This window comes from Typha angustifolia, chromosome 12 (genome assembly GCF_048772165.1).
Source record: "Typha angustifolia cultivar Huaian chromosome 12, ASM4877216v1, whole genome shotgun sequence".
Taxonomy (NCBI): Eukaryota; Viridiplantae; Streptophyta; class Magnoliopsida; order Poales; family Typhaceae; genus Typha; species Typha angustifolia.
This window is the reverse complement of record NC_133250.1, coordinates 7,131,159-7,143,913: the sequence shown is the minus strand read 5'-3', so window position 1 is coordinate 7,143,913 and position 12,755 is coordinate 7,131,159. Positions and strand designations below refer to the sequence as shown.

Genomic DNA, 12,755 nt, shown 5'->3' with positions numbered 1-12,755 from the left:
TTTGTTTATTTGTTACTATTGAAATCTGTTTCACTTGGATCTATCTCATAACAAGCTTATTATAAATAGATTAATCTACTAAGGTTTTGGGGTGTTGGCCAAAACCCAATTCTCTTCAATCTTTCTTTCATGGTATCAGAGCCTTTTTTGGGCTCAAGCCTGATCTTAACTTATAATGTCTTCCTCTTTAGCTTCCGCCTCTTCCTTTATTTTACCAAATATCGTCCAATTAGCTTCGGTAAAACTAGATGGCTCGAACTATTTGAATTGGATTTCTCAGTTTATGCCAATCTTGAGGAGCAATGATCTTCTGGGTTTCGTGGATGGCACAGAACCGTGCCCAGATGAATTTTTGTCCACTTTGGAAGGAAAGTCGACCACTGAGGTGAATCCTGCTTTTCGCCTCTGGCAAAAAAAAGGACCAATTTGTCCTAAGTTGGCTTAATTCTACCCTTCATGAAAAAGTTTTGTCAACTGTTTATGGACTTCATACATCTCAGCAAGTTTGGCAAGCTCTTGCCAATCGATTTGCTTCTCTGACACCTTCGCGTATCAGTCAACTCCGGAGACAACTTCAAGGCTTACAGCAAGGCAGTAAGAGTTGCATCGAATTTATTCAAAGTGCTAAGTATTTAGCTGATCAACTATCTGCCATTGGGAGACCAGTCACGGATGAGGAACTTATTTCATATGTCCTTTGTGGCCTTCAAGCAAACTATACTCCATTTATCTCTAGTTGCTCTTTTGCCATGCGTGACAAGAAGCTTTCTTTTGAAGATTTTCAATCTGAACTTCTTATTTTTGAGTCTATTTTGGATACTCAACATCGCACCACCCAGTCCGAGCACCAAACATTCGCTATGATGGCTCGTCAATTGGCCAATAAGAAGACTAATTTCAACAACAGCAAGAACTGGCAACAATGCTCATCTCCTCATAGCTCAGCTCCTCCGCAGCGATCTCAATACAACAATCAGAACAATAACAATAGGACACCTCCTCCTCGTCCTATTCCATCAGCTTCTAATTTAGATCAATCTTCTTGCCAAATTTGTGGTAAGAAAAATCATGTTGCTCTTGACTGTTTTCACAGGTTTGATTACAGTTATCAAGGGAGACATCCTCCTCAGCAACTGGCAGCTATGGTGGCTAGATCAAATGTTCTTTATGATGATACTACTTGGTTTGTGGATAGTGGAGCAAACCAACATATTACTCCTGACATCACCAATCTCACCAACTCTGAGCCCTATAATGGAGAAGAGAAAGTAGCCGTGGATAATGGTAATGGTCTTATTGTTGAAAACATTGGTTCTCTTATTCTTCATGCACCGAAATCCAAGTTACATCTTTCCCAAGTCTTACATTGTCCTAAAGCTCTAACTAACTTGCTCTCCATAAACAAGTTTTGTCTTGAAAATTCTTGTTATTTTCTTTTATCTGACACTCATTTTGTGATCAAGGACAAACTCACGGGGCACACTCTATTATCAGGACAGAGTGAAGGAGGGTTATATCCAATCAAAGTGAATAAGAAGACAATAAATAAATGTCGATCTAGTATTGCTTTGTTAGGTGTCCGAACTTCCATAGATGTGTGGTATGCGCGTTTTGGGCATCCTTCATCTCAAGTTACCTCCAATATGGTTAAACAGTTCCAATTGCCAGTTGATGGTTCTATTCTATTAGCCTTAAACAAATATGTCATTCGTGTCAATTAGGAAAAGCCAAGCAACTGCTGTTTGGTGAGTCTCAGCATGTGTCTTCTTCTCCTCTAGAACTCATACATTCTGATGTCCGGGTCTCCCCTGTGATATCCAATAGTGGTTATCGATACTATGTTTTGTTTGTCGATGACTTCTCTAGATTCACATGGTTGTACCCTATTGCTAATAAATCTGATGTTTATATTTGCTTTGTTCAATTTAAGACTCTTGTTGAGAATATGTTGTCTTGCAAAATCAAGAAATTTCAGTTTGATAATGGAGGTGAATTTACATCAAGTCAGTTTCAAAATTTCTTGCATTCCAATGGTATTCACCATAGGCTCACATGCCCATACACGTCTCAACAAAATGGATTAGCTGAGAGAAAGCATCGTCATGTTATGGAAGTTGGCTTATCACTATTGGCACAATCTTCTCTTCCTAAATCCTATTGGGTAGATGCTTTTATGACTGCCATATATTTGATTAACTGAACCACCACCCGTCTCCTAGATGATGAGTCTCCTTTCAGCAAGTTGTTTCACAAACATCCAGATTACCAATTTTTAAGAACATTTGGATGTGCGTGCTATCCACTATTGAGGCCTTATGCAAATGACAAACTTGCCTTTAGGAGCAAGCAATGCATTTTTCTTGGTTATTCTCCTAATCATCATGGATATAAATGTTTTATCCTGTCTCTTGCAAAACTTACTTATCACGACATGTCATTTTTTATGAAAACTTGTTCCCAGCTCGGATGTGGCTCTCTCAAACTCCCTCCCTCAGTAAGGATATGTCCTCATCAGGTATGTCTCTTGATACAACTCCTCCTACCTTTTCATTACCCCATGAGATTTTAGAGCCTCATATTGATCATACAATACAGTCTGAACAAGCCTCACCCTCCCAGAGTCACACTTTTGCTCAAATACCACAAACAACTCCTCAACCCTGGCATCATACTAATGAAACTCCCATTTCCACTACCATTGTTGAAATTCCAAATCTATCTATTCCTTCCACATCAGAATCATCTCCATCTCAACCTCTCCCTCGTATGACAACTAGGTCTCAAACCGGATCACTTCGTCCCAAAGCTTTCCCAGATTTTCAAATGTTTTACACTACAAAGCATCCTCTCCAAGCCCTTACTGCTGTTTTAAACTTTAAAGAACCAAAATATTACTCACAGGCTTGTGTCTCAAGAGATTGGCAAGATGCTATGAATGCTGAATATAATGTCCTTATTGCCAACAAGACATGGATTTTGGTTCCTCGACCTATTGATCATAATGTTATCAAGACTCGTTGGGTATTTAAGATCAAACAAAAGTCAGATGGCAGTATTGATCGCTTTAAAGCAAGACTTGTAGCAAAAGGGTATGAGCAAGTGAGTGGATTAGATTTTTTGGAGACATTTAGTCCGGTGATCAAACCGGCTACTATTCGGGTGGTGCTTGCTATAGCAATTTTCTTTGGCTGGACTATTAAACAACTTGATGTCTCTAATGCTTTCCTCCATGGGACGCTACATGAGGAGGTTTATATCGAGCAACCGCAAGGCTTCTTTGATCCATTATATCCGGATTATGTTTGCCGCCTTAAGAAAGCTTTATATGACCTAAAACAAGCACCTAGGGCTTGGTTCCTTCGTCTTTCAACCAGCTTACTTGATCTTAGTTTTGAAGGGTCCAAAGTAGACACTTCACCTTTTACGTTTCACAGAGATGGTCTTCACATTTTTGTTCTTATTTATGTGGACGACTTACTCATTACTAGATCAGACCCTATTGCCATTTCATCCCTCATTGCTCGTCTTGGCCAGGAATTTGCACTAAAGGATCTTGGCATGCTCAATTACTTTCTTGGCATTGAAGCTACTCGAGATGAACATGGCCTTCATTTGAGACAAAGTAAGTATGTTATTGATATTCTTCATCGTGCACGCATGATTGGTGCTAAGCCTTATCCAGCTCCATGTGTTGTGGGGGGGGGGGGGGGGGGGGGGGGGCAAGCTTTCCTCACAATCTGGTACACCATTACATGATGTAACTGAGTATAGACAACTTGTTGGAGCTCTTCAATATTGCACTCTTACTCGTCCAGAGATTGCATACTCAGTAAATCAACTTTGTCAGCATCTTCATTCTCCAACGTCATGTCACTTGCAATCGGCTAAGCGTATTTTACGCTACTTAAAAGGCATTATTGATCATGGTCTTTACTTCTCTCGTGGTTCTCTTAATTTACAAGCCTATTGTGACTCGGATTGGGCCGGTGATCCTAATGATAGGCGTTCTACAACTGGATATGGTGTGTTTCTTGGCCCTTGCCTAATTTCTTGGTGTGCCAAGAAATAAGCAGTTGTTTCCCGTTCTAGCACCGAAGCAGAGTACCGCGCATTAGCTATGGTGGTGGCCGAGTTATATTGGCTTCGAATGCTTTTATGTGATCTTCGCTTACCACTATTATCACCACCAATCATCTGGTGTGACAATCAAAGAGCAATGCCACTTGCATCTAATCCTGTGTTTCATGCCAGGACTAAACACATAGAGGTTGATTATCATTTTATTAGGGAGAAGGTTACTAATCGAGATGTATGTCTACAGTTCATTTCTTCCTATGATCAAGTTGCAGATATTTTTACCAAGGGCCTTTCCTCTAGTCGGTTTCAATACTTGAAGGCTAAACTCATGGTGACTGAACCCACCATTCGTTTAACAAGGGCTGTTAAACAAACCTTATCTCCTAACCAGGTTTCTGTTGCAACTCCAGATGATAAGCAATCTATCAGTTTGTTACATCAATCTGATCCAGATCATTCCGTCTCTTTAGATTAGCTTAAGCATATCTTCTGTTTTAGTTTGTTTATTTGTTACTATTGAAATCTGTTTCCCTTGTATTTATCTCATAACAAGCTTATTATAAATAGATTAATCTACTAAGGTTTTGGGGTGTTGGCCAAAACCCAATTCTCTTCAATCTTTATTTCAGCGAAATCTCGAACGATGCCCAAACTTTTCACACTTGTAGCACATGATATTATTCCGACAATAATAAATTTTAATAAGAGCTCTTTAAGTTACTTAGTAATAACCCAGATAAAGAAAAAGCTTTTGTGTGCTAAATTGTAAGGTTGAAAAGCTATCTATAAAATATTTGGAGTTGCCTCTATATGATTAGTAAGTCGAGAAAATAGGATTAGTGACCGGTGATGGAAAAAGTTGAGAAAAGATTGTCAAAGTTGGAGTGGGGAGTTATTTTCCTTGTGAGGTAGAATTGTAGTGATTAACTCGTGTTGAAATCTATTCCACCGTATTACTTTTCCTTCTTTCGCGTGCTTGTTGGGTAGGATATGAACATGGCTTTACTTGCTAAGTAGTGGTGGGGGCTGTTAAATTTTAACAATTGGTTATGAGTTGAGTTGAGGTGGTGATGCAGAGATATTAAAAAATAAATAAAAGCTGAATAAAGTGGAGATTAATTAGGTTGTGCAGGAAGGAACCAAACAAATGAATAATAATTTTGAAGTAATTTTGATTAGGAGAGTGTAGTCTGGTCATCAAATTTCCAGACTTGTTTAAGATCATTCTTGACGAGTAATCTGAGAAGTCAACCAAATCTTTGCAAATCTTAGTTTGTCGCGCACGGAACCCAAAAGGAAACGGATTGATTAATAGGAGTGTATCCATTAAAAGCAACTTCCGTGTCCCTGCACGAACTCGTGAGGAACTCGGACATACCATGCATGATACCACCCTGAACACTATAAAAACACCTGAACACTCCCTCTTCTCTCCCCCACCTAGATCATACTCCTCTCCTCTCCTCTCCTCTCCTCTCCTCTCCTCTCCTCGTAATAGAAGACGAATTTTGGAGCTTCTACTACGTACGAGAAAGATGGCAGGTTGGGCTTCTCTCTCTTTCGCAATCGTAATACTGATGATGAATTGCTGCTCTTTCGGCTCCGCGGCAAGGCCGTTTATTGGATTTCCTCTCCCGCCTTCCAACCAAGTGATGTCGCCGTCGACGCCGCCGCCGATTGATAGTAGATTTCCTATGCTACCGAAGGGATTTAATCCTCCTTCCTTGCCTTCAAACCAAGTGCCGCCGTCGTCGTTTGATACTCGATTTCCCATGCTGCATAAGGGATTTAATCCTCCCTCCTCCCCTTCAAACGAAGTGATACATTGGCCGCCGCCGCCACCTGATGCTCGATTTCCTATGCTTCCAAAGGGATTTAATCCTCCCTCCTTGCCTTCAAACCAAGTGATGAAGTCGCCGCCACCGCCGCCTGATGCTCGATTTCCTATGCTTCCAAAGGGATTTAATCCTCCCTCCTTGCCTTCAAACCAAGTGATGAAGTCGCCGCCACCGCCGCCTGATGCTCGATTTCCTATGCTTCCAAAGGGATTTAATCCTCCCTCCTTGCCTTCAAACCAAGTGATGAAGTCGCCGCCGCCGCCGCCTGATGCTCGATTTCCTCTGTCCGAGACTTCAAATTAGGTGCTGCAGCCGCCGGCGCCGTTCGATATTATGACTTACGTTCTGAAGATTACGTGATAACAATGACATCAGTAGTCGTATTTCTTTTCTTATTTTAATGTACCACTAGTAATAAGAGAGAAATAAAGGCGGTGCTTTTTATTTTGATCTCTATTCTAGCGCGCGCGCGAGAGAGCGAGCGAAAGAGCGCGAGAGGTAAATCCCAAATTGGTTGGTTGTCTCTACACGTGGCAGATCCTAGACTTCACGCCCTGCGAGTACCTCTTCCATTCCAATACCATTGATAGTCTAATAAAAAAGATCCAGTACATCTTACATTCAAAGAAAAAAGCCATCGCAGGCATGAGATAACTCCACCTATCCAGTAAGAACATTTCATCTCGCCATAAAGATCGAAAAAAAATGAAAGAAATGTGAATATTTATGGCATCAAAGAATGCCTCGTTCACCATTGTAAACCATGAGAATGGCTGCTTCAATTACGGGGCTTCGATGGTGTTGGAGAAGAAGGCGGTTTAAGATCGTCGTACTGCATCAACGAAATCAGAGAAAAGGTTTAAATGCATCTGAAATGCAAGACCCCAATATTGACAAGCTATGCTTTGTAACTAGTTTCATTCTATCAGATGAAGTATCTTCATGTAAAGCATGCCTATACACTTCTAGCGCGTTCGAACACTAACTAGCAGATGATATGTATAGACAATCACATACGTTATTCCATTAATTTAAGGCATTAAGAGAATCTGAGTTCGAGGGTTCGTACATTTGGGTATGGAGATGATGATCGTCTTTGAGATGCGAGTTTTGCTTCTGGAACAGTTTCAGTATGTTTAGCGTAACCATTCTCTTTCTTCAGACTGTCCGGCAGGATGCTTGGAGAAGCCAATGCTTGTCCATTTCCAGTGTCTTCCCTGACATTAATCTCTGAAAGGGCTGCTTTCCGTCTCTCCTCTTTTCTTGGATAAACATGCACAGATGGAGGAAGACACTTTTCTTGAATTGCCTAGATAAGAACAAGAAAGGAACCATTAGCGAAAAGATATAAAAACCTTCATTCTCTAATAACTTAAACTTTTAGAGCAATCGGTGAATTAAAAAAAAAGACACTATATCAAAAGCCTGTGTTGGATTTACTACATAAAGGTAGTGGAGGTGTGATCGTGGTTGGCTTTTGTGTGAATATCATAAAGTTTTTATTCTAGAATCCACATTGAGATCTATAGGAGTATAGGATAAGTGCATCCAGCAACAGATTAGTCAATATATCATCTGAGTTCTGAAATAACTAATTAAGTGCAAGGGGAAAAAGAGGAACTAACCTGCCATCCATCCTTGCCTCTGAGTCCGCCTTTGATTGCATATGCCTCTTTAAAACCATTCTTGTACAATAGTTCAGCCACTTTCAAAGAATCACCATCAAAGCTACCTTACACGCAGAATTAAACTCAGCAATGACTAGCAATCACAAGCTTAAACAATGAATATCCAGAAAAGGCCATTTCATTAATATATGTATAGAAGAGGCAAATGAAGTCCCTAAAACAACTGCATCTGTGGTTAAGGAAACCTAATCCTTCATCTCCCTATAGAACTGTCAATAGAAAGAAAAAAGAAGAAGAAGAAGAAGGTTTCCAGATTACGAGGCAACCTGAAGGAGAGCTCTATTGTCTGCATAACATATCATCTAAGAAACATGGAGAACTTTCAAAGAAAAACAAGCCAAGTATGATGTGTTACATGTCTCACTACAAAAATATTCATATAGTCACTTAATTATTCCTTGATATGGAACAAGATATATAATATTTTTCATTTATGTTTGTTTAAGTCCTACTTTTTTCGTGTCAGACAAATTTGACAGATAAACCTTTCTTAGGATGTAGGTGATTTAGTAAAGTGCCTTAAGATCAGTATCTCCCTTCTTGGTGTCTCTAAAGAAATGAGCTAGAGCTGCAACCACCTGTGGGTGGGAATAAAATTCAGAAATGATCTATGCACACAATTATGGAGAAGAAGTAAGTGAAAGTACCTTTTCTACCAAGAATGAAGAAACATAGGTGCTTCTTGGTTTTGAAGAAGTATATAACTAATACACAAGCAATAAATTAATTTGACATTGGAGAATGGGTTGTTCGGTTAAACATGAGTCACGGACAATGAAATTTAACTTGTACCAAAGCACTTTAAGAAATTCAGTTTGTAGGGAACAAAGCACTATTAATATGTGTAATCTTTTTCCGTAAAGAACATATGGTCACATACTCTTCAACCATAATAGTTCATCATATATGTCTGCTCTCTTTCATGATGCTTAAGTTATTCTTTAAGTAGCGTCGGTTATGCAGCACTGCATCTCTCTCTCTTCCCATCTAAATTTTCAATTATTTTCCTGCCAAAATGATAGTCCTCTGCTTTCTTTCATATTTACTTTTGGAGGCTAAATGTTTACCCTCTAAACTATATAACTTATTCATATGAATTTTTCAATGATACTTGTGATAACAGAAGAATACAATCGTCGAAAATGACTAAGGGAAAAAGGGAAGACACCTTTAATTAGGCATCCGAAGCTCAGGTGTTCATAAAATAACAAATGATGATACTATTTATTAAGAAACTACAGAAATATCATAGAAGAATTATCATGGAGGGAAAAAAGAAATAATCTCATAGAAGTACCAATCATATGAAAGGTATGCAATCAATACTGTTCTTAATCATCTAACTAGATCCTCAATAGAAGTAACAAAATTTCAAAATATTTAGTTACTTATAATTCCACAAGACGTATAATTTTCTTAAATTCATAAATGTTTAATTCTTTCCTGATAATTTATAGAAATGTACAGCAGAATATTCTTAAAAACTCACTTGTCAAGGACACAGATGATGGTGTTGGCAGGATCTCCATAGTTCTTCAAGATCTCCTTAACGAATCCCTCCTCTTCTCCTTCGGAAAACTCCATCTGAAGCACATTTTTATTAAAAATCTTCAAATTGGGAGGGGCCATGAACATAACACTTTGCTTCCTCCTAATATCCAGTAGCTGCGCTTCCGGCATATCCTTGAGCTTCCTGAAAGCATCAATTGCAGTGATGGGCTTATACTTCTTCAGATACTCTTGGGTCAGTGGAATCACCACAAGCCAAATAAATGCGATTCCGGGGACAAAGAACGGGGTCCGGGTAAAGAAATCGTCGATTGAAGTAAGGATGGTCTCTAAATTTATCTTCTGAGATACCTGCTCAGTCTCAGCCGCAGAGGAAGGGAAAGGGAGAGAAATGGCAGCCATTTCGAGGGAAAATATGAGATGGGTAGCTATAGAACCAGAGAAAGATGTCGCCTTTTTAGTCAAAACAGGAAGGCTTGGAGAATTTACGACTTGGGTACCGGAACTTTTGAAGAACGATGAGATTTTTCGTGTAGAGAGGTGGTTTCGGGTAAGATTTAGAAGATGGGTACGTGAGATTTTTGGAGGAGAAGGATGAGAGAGAGGATTGGATTTGGGAACGAAGTGGTGGCCATGGATGAGAGCCATTGGAGGAGCGAGCGAGCGCGAGACACAGAGAGAGAGAGAGAGTTATCCAGTCTCTATATCCGGGCAAGCGTGCGAGTCACTTGAAAGGACATGAAGTCGGCGCCGTATTAGGTATGTAGTTGCCGAATTCATTACAAAATGACTTTTTTGTTTGGGACATGAATATCTCAAAAATAATGGAAAAGCTTACTTTATATCTGGCTAGGGGTGGTAATCGGGTCGGATTAAGCGGGTTCGAGTCGGATCAGATTCGGGTCGGGTCAACATTACTTTGACACGAACACGACCCGATTAATAAACGGGTTGCATTTAGTAAACACGAACACGACCCGATTAATAAACGGGTAACACGACACGACCCGCCTAACCCGTTTAATAAACGGGTCAAGTTAACACGACACGCTAACACGACCTGTCTAACCCGTATACTTAAACAGGTCGTATTAACTCGACACGTTAACACGACCCGTCTAATCCGTTTAATACAAATTATATATAAAATTTAATATTTACTGATTTATTATATATAAATGGTGTATTACACAAATACAATCCTAATAATTCATACAATATTAAAATTAAACGGGTTAAACAGGTCACCCGACCCACCCGACCCGCCTGACCCGTTTACTTAAACGGGTTAAACGGGTCAAGCGGGTTAGAGGCATAAACCCGAACACGACCCAATTAATAATCGGGTTAGGTGGGTTGACCCGTTTATGACCCGAACCTGATTAATCTAAACCCAAACCCGATTAACAGTCGGGTTATCGTGTCGGGTTATCGCGTCGGGTCAAGTTTTGCCACCCCTATATCTGGCGATACTCTAAGCCTCTAAGAAGGAAAAGAACTTTATATGTCAGCTAAAAGTATGATACATGTGAAGGTGGCATGTCTTATTGTCTTAATAATAAGTTTAATTTGTAGTTATAACGGCAACACCGATTACTTAGGAAAAGAACACTAGAATAGAAATTAAAATAAAAAGCACCTCCTTTATTTCTCTCGTAATACTAGAAGTACATTGAAATAAGAAAAGGAATACGATTACTACTGCCATTATTATCACCCAATCTTGCCATAACATCGAACGGCGATGGAGGTGGCGGCTGCCGCACCTAATTTGAGGGCTTGGACAGAGGAAGTCCAACATCAAACGGCGGCGGCGGGGGCGACCGCATCGCTCTGTTCGACGGCAAGGAGGGAGGATTGAATCCCTTTGGAAGCATAGGAAATCGAGCATCAGGTGGCGGCGGCGGCCAGCGTATCACTTCGTTTGAAGGGGAGGAGGGAGGATTAAATCCCTTCGGCAGCGTAGGAAATTCAGTGTCAGGTGGCGGCGGCGGCGACTTCATCACTTGGTTTGAAGGCAAGGAGGGAGGATTAAATCCCTTTGGAAGCATAGGAAATCGAGCATCAGGTGGCGGCGGCGGCCAGCGTATCACTTCGTTTGAAGGGGAGGAGGGAGGATTAAATCCCTTCGGCAGCATAGGAAATTCAATGTCAGGCGGCGGCGGCGGCGACTGCATCACTTGGCTCGAAGGCAAGGAGGGAGGATTAAATCCCTTTGGAAGCATAGGAAATCGAGCATCAGGTGGCGGCGGCGGCCACCGTATCACTTCGTTTGAAGGGGCGGAGGGAGGATTAAATCCCTTTGGCAGCATGGGAAATCGAGTATCAAACGGCGACGGGGGCACTTGGTTTGAAGGCAAGGAAGGAGGATTAAATCCCTTCGGAAGCATAGGAAATCTACTATCAATCGGCGGCGACGTCACTTGGTTGGAAGGCGGGAGAGGAAATCCAATAAACGGCCTTGCCGCGGAGCCGAAAGAGCAGCAATTCATCATCAGTATTATGATTGCGAAAGAGAGAGAAGCCCAACCTGCCATCTTTCTCGTACGTAGTAGAAGCTCCATAATTCGTCTTCTATTACGAGGAGAGGAGAGGAGAGGAGAGGAGAAGAGAGTAGTATGATCTAGGTGGGGGAGAGAAGAGGGAGTGTCGAAGGGTTTTTATAGGTGAAGAGGGTGGCACCATGCATGGTATGTCCCAGTTCCTCTGGGGTTCGTCCAGGACACGTGAGTTACTTTTAATGGATTCACTTCTATTATTAGTCAACCCGATTCCTTTTCGGTTTCCTGTGCGACAAACAAAGATTTGCAAAGATTTGCATCCCATCTCCAAACGCATCAAAATTAGGTTTTGGAGATCGGCAGCAATTTCCTAACTTTAAGGTCTTAATGCCTTGCAATAAAGAAGTCAAATCTTCCATTTTTCTTAAAGAAAACATTTTCTTCAAGTAGAATATTAAAGAAGGAAACAAAGATAATAGGAAGGTTCCGATTTCTTTGTTGTATATCAATTACTCCTTTTTTTTTTCTTCTAAAATAAAAAAAAATATCAACATCCTCTGTTTCCCGATTTATTTGCTGAAACAACCTTCCATTAAACGTATAATATATAATTTCACTTAGACCCTCTTAAGCATTGCTATTTTTGGTATACACTTCTTAAATTTTTACTACATATGCCCCCTAATTTAAAAAGTTTTGTAGCTATATAATTAGTTTCTTTTTAGTTCGAAGAAGTATATAAACGTGAATAAAAAAAAATAAATATAAAATAATAATAGTTCAAGATAAAATTAAGATAAAATGAGTACCCATTGCCCATGATAATAGATTGAATACCAATTAACATATGCAAATTACAAAAGAAGAAGTATACACGAGAGTGAACTTATGAAATTTGAGCACATTGTACAACGAACGGTAACTTAAAACTTTTAAAAATATCACTTTTTAAAGAGAAAAATAAAAAAAAATAAAGAAGTGATAAAGTAGAGCTAGAACCAAAATAGACCTAAAGATAAGGCTTTCTTTTGGCTCTAGTACCCTTCTTTTCACTCCCCATCTCCCACAAATTCTAAGGAGATCATACGAAGAACATTTTATTCAAATAACACAACAACCAAATTGTTCTTTAGGTGGTCATT

At 40.0% G+C, this 12,755-nt stretch overlaps 1 protein-coding gene across 3 annotated transcripts; it reads right to left on the bottom strand.

Moving 5' to 3' along the window:
* Nucleotides 1-5,379: 5,379 nt before the first annotated feature.
* LOC140772658 (rhodanese-like domain-containing protein 4A, chloroplastic) lies at nt 5,380-9,776 on the bottom strand. 3 transcript variants are annotated; one of them, XM_073114829.1, is made up of 5 exons: nt 9,464-9,776; nt 9,093-9,296; nt 7,541-7,647; nt 6,985-7,224; nt 5,380-6,747 (listed from the first exon to the last, which is right to left on the bottom strand). In XM_073114829.1, exons 2-5 carry the CDS (start codon nt 9,130-9,132, stop codon nt 6,694-6,696), a joined length of 441 nt encoding a protein of 146 aa, XP_072970930.1. In that variant the 5' UTR covers nt 9,133-9,296; nt 9,464-9,776; the 3' UTR covers nt 5,380-6,693. The 3 variants fall into 3 exon arrangements, with proteins under 3 accessions (XP_072970930.1, XP_072970929.1, XP_072970928.1); XM_073114828.1 differs by having other exon boundaries at nt 5,381-6,747; nt 7,541-7,643; XM_073114827.1 differs by having other exon boundaries at nt 5,382-6,747; nt 7,541-7,643; nt 9,093-9,776.
* Nucleotides 9,777-12,755: the final 2,979 nt, after the last annotated feature.

Excerpts from the sequence above, each read along its gene's own strand:
- LOC140772658 (XM_073114827.1), bottom strand. The coding sequence starts at position 9,760 with ATGGCTCTCATCCATGGCCACCACTTCGTTCCCAAATCCAATCCTCTC. Across the intron at positions 7,644-9,092 it reads ATCATCTGTGTCCTTGACAA|CTTTGATGGTGATTCTTTGA; the intron begins GTGAGTTTTTAA and ends CGTGTAAGGTAG. Across the intron at positions 6,748-6,984 it reads CATCATCTCCATACCCAAAT|TACGACGATCTTAAACCGCC; the intron begins GTACGAACCCTC and ends TCGTTGATGCAG.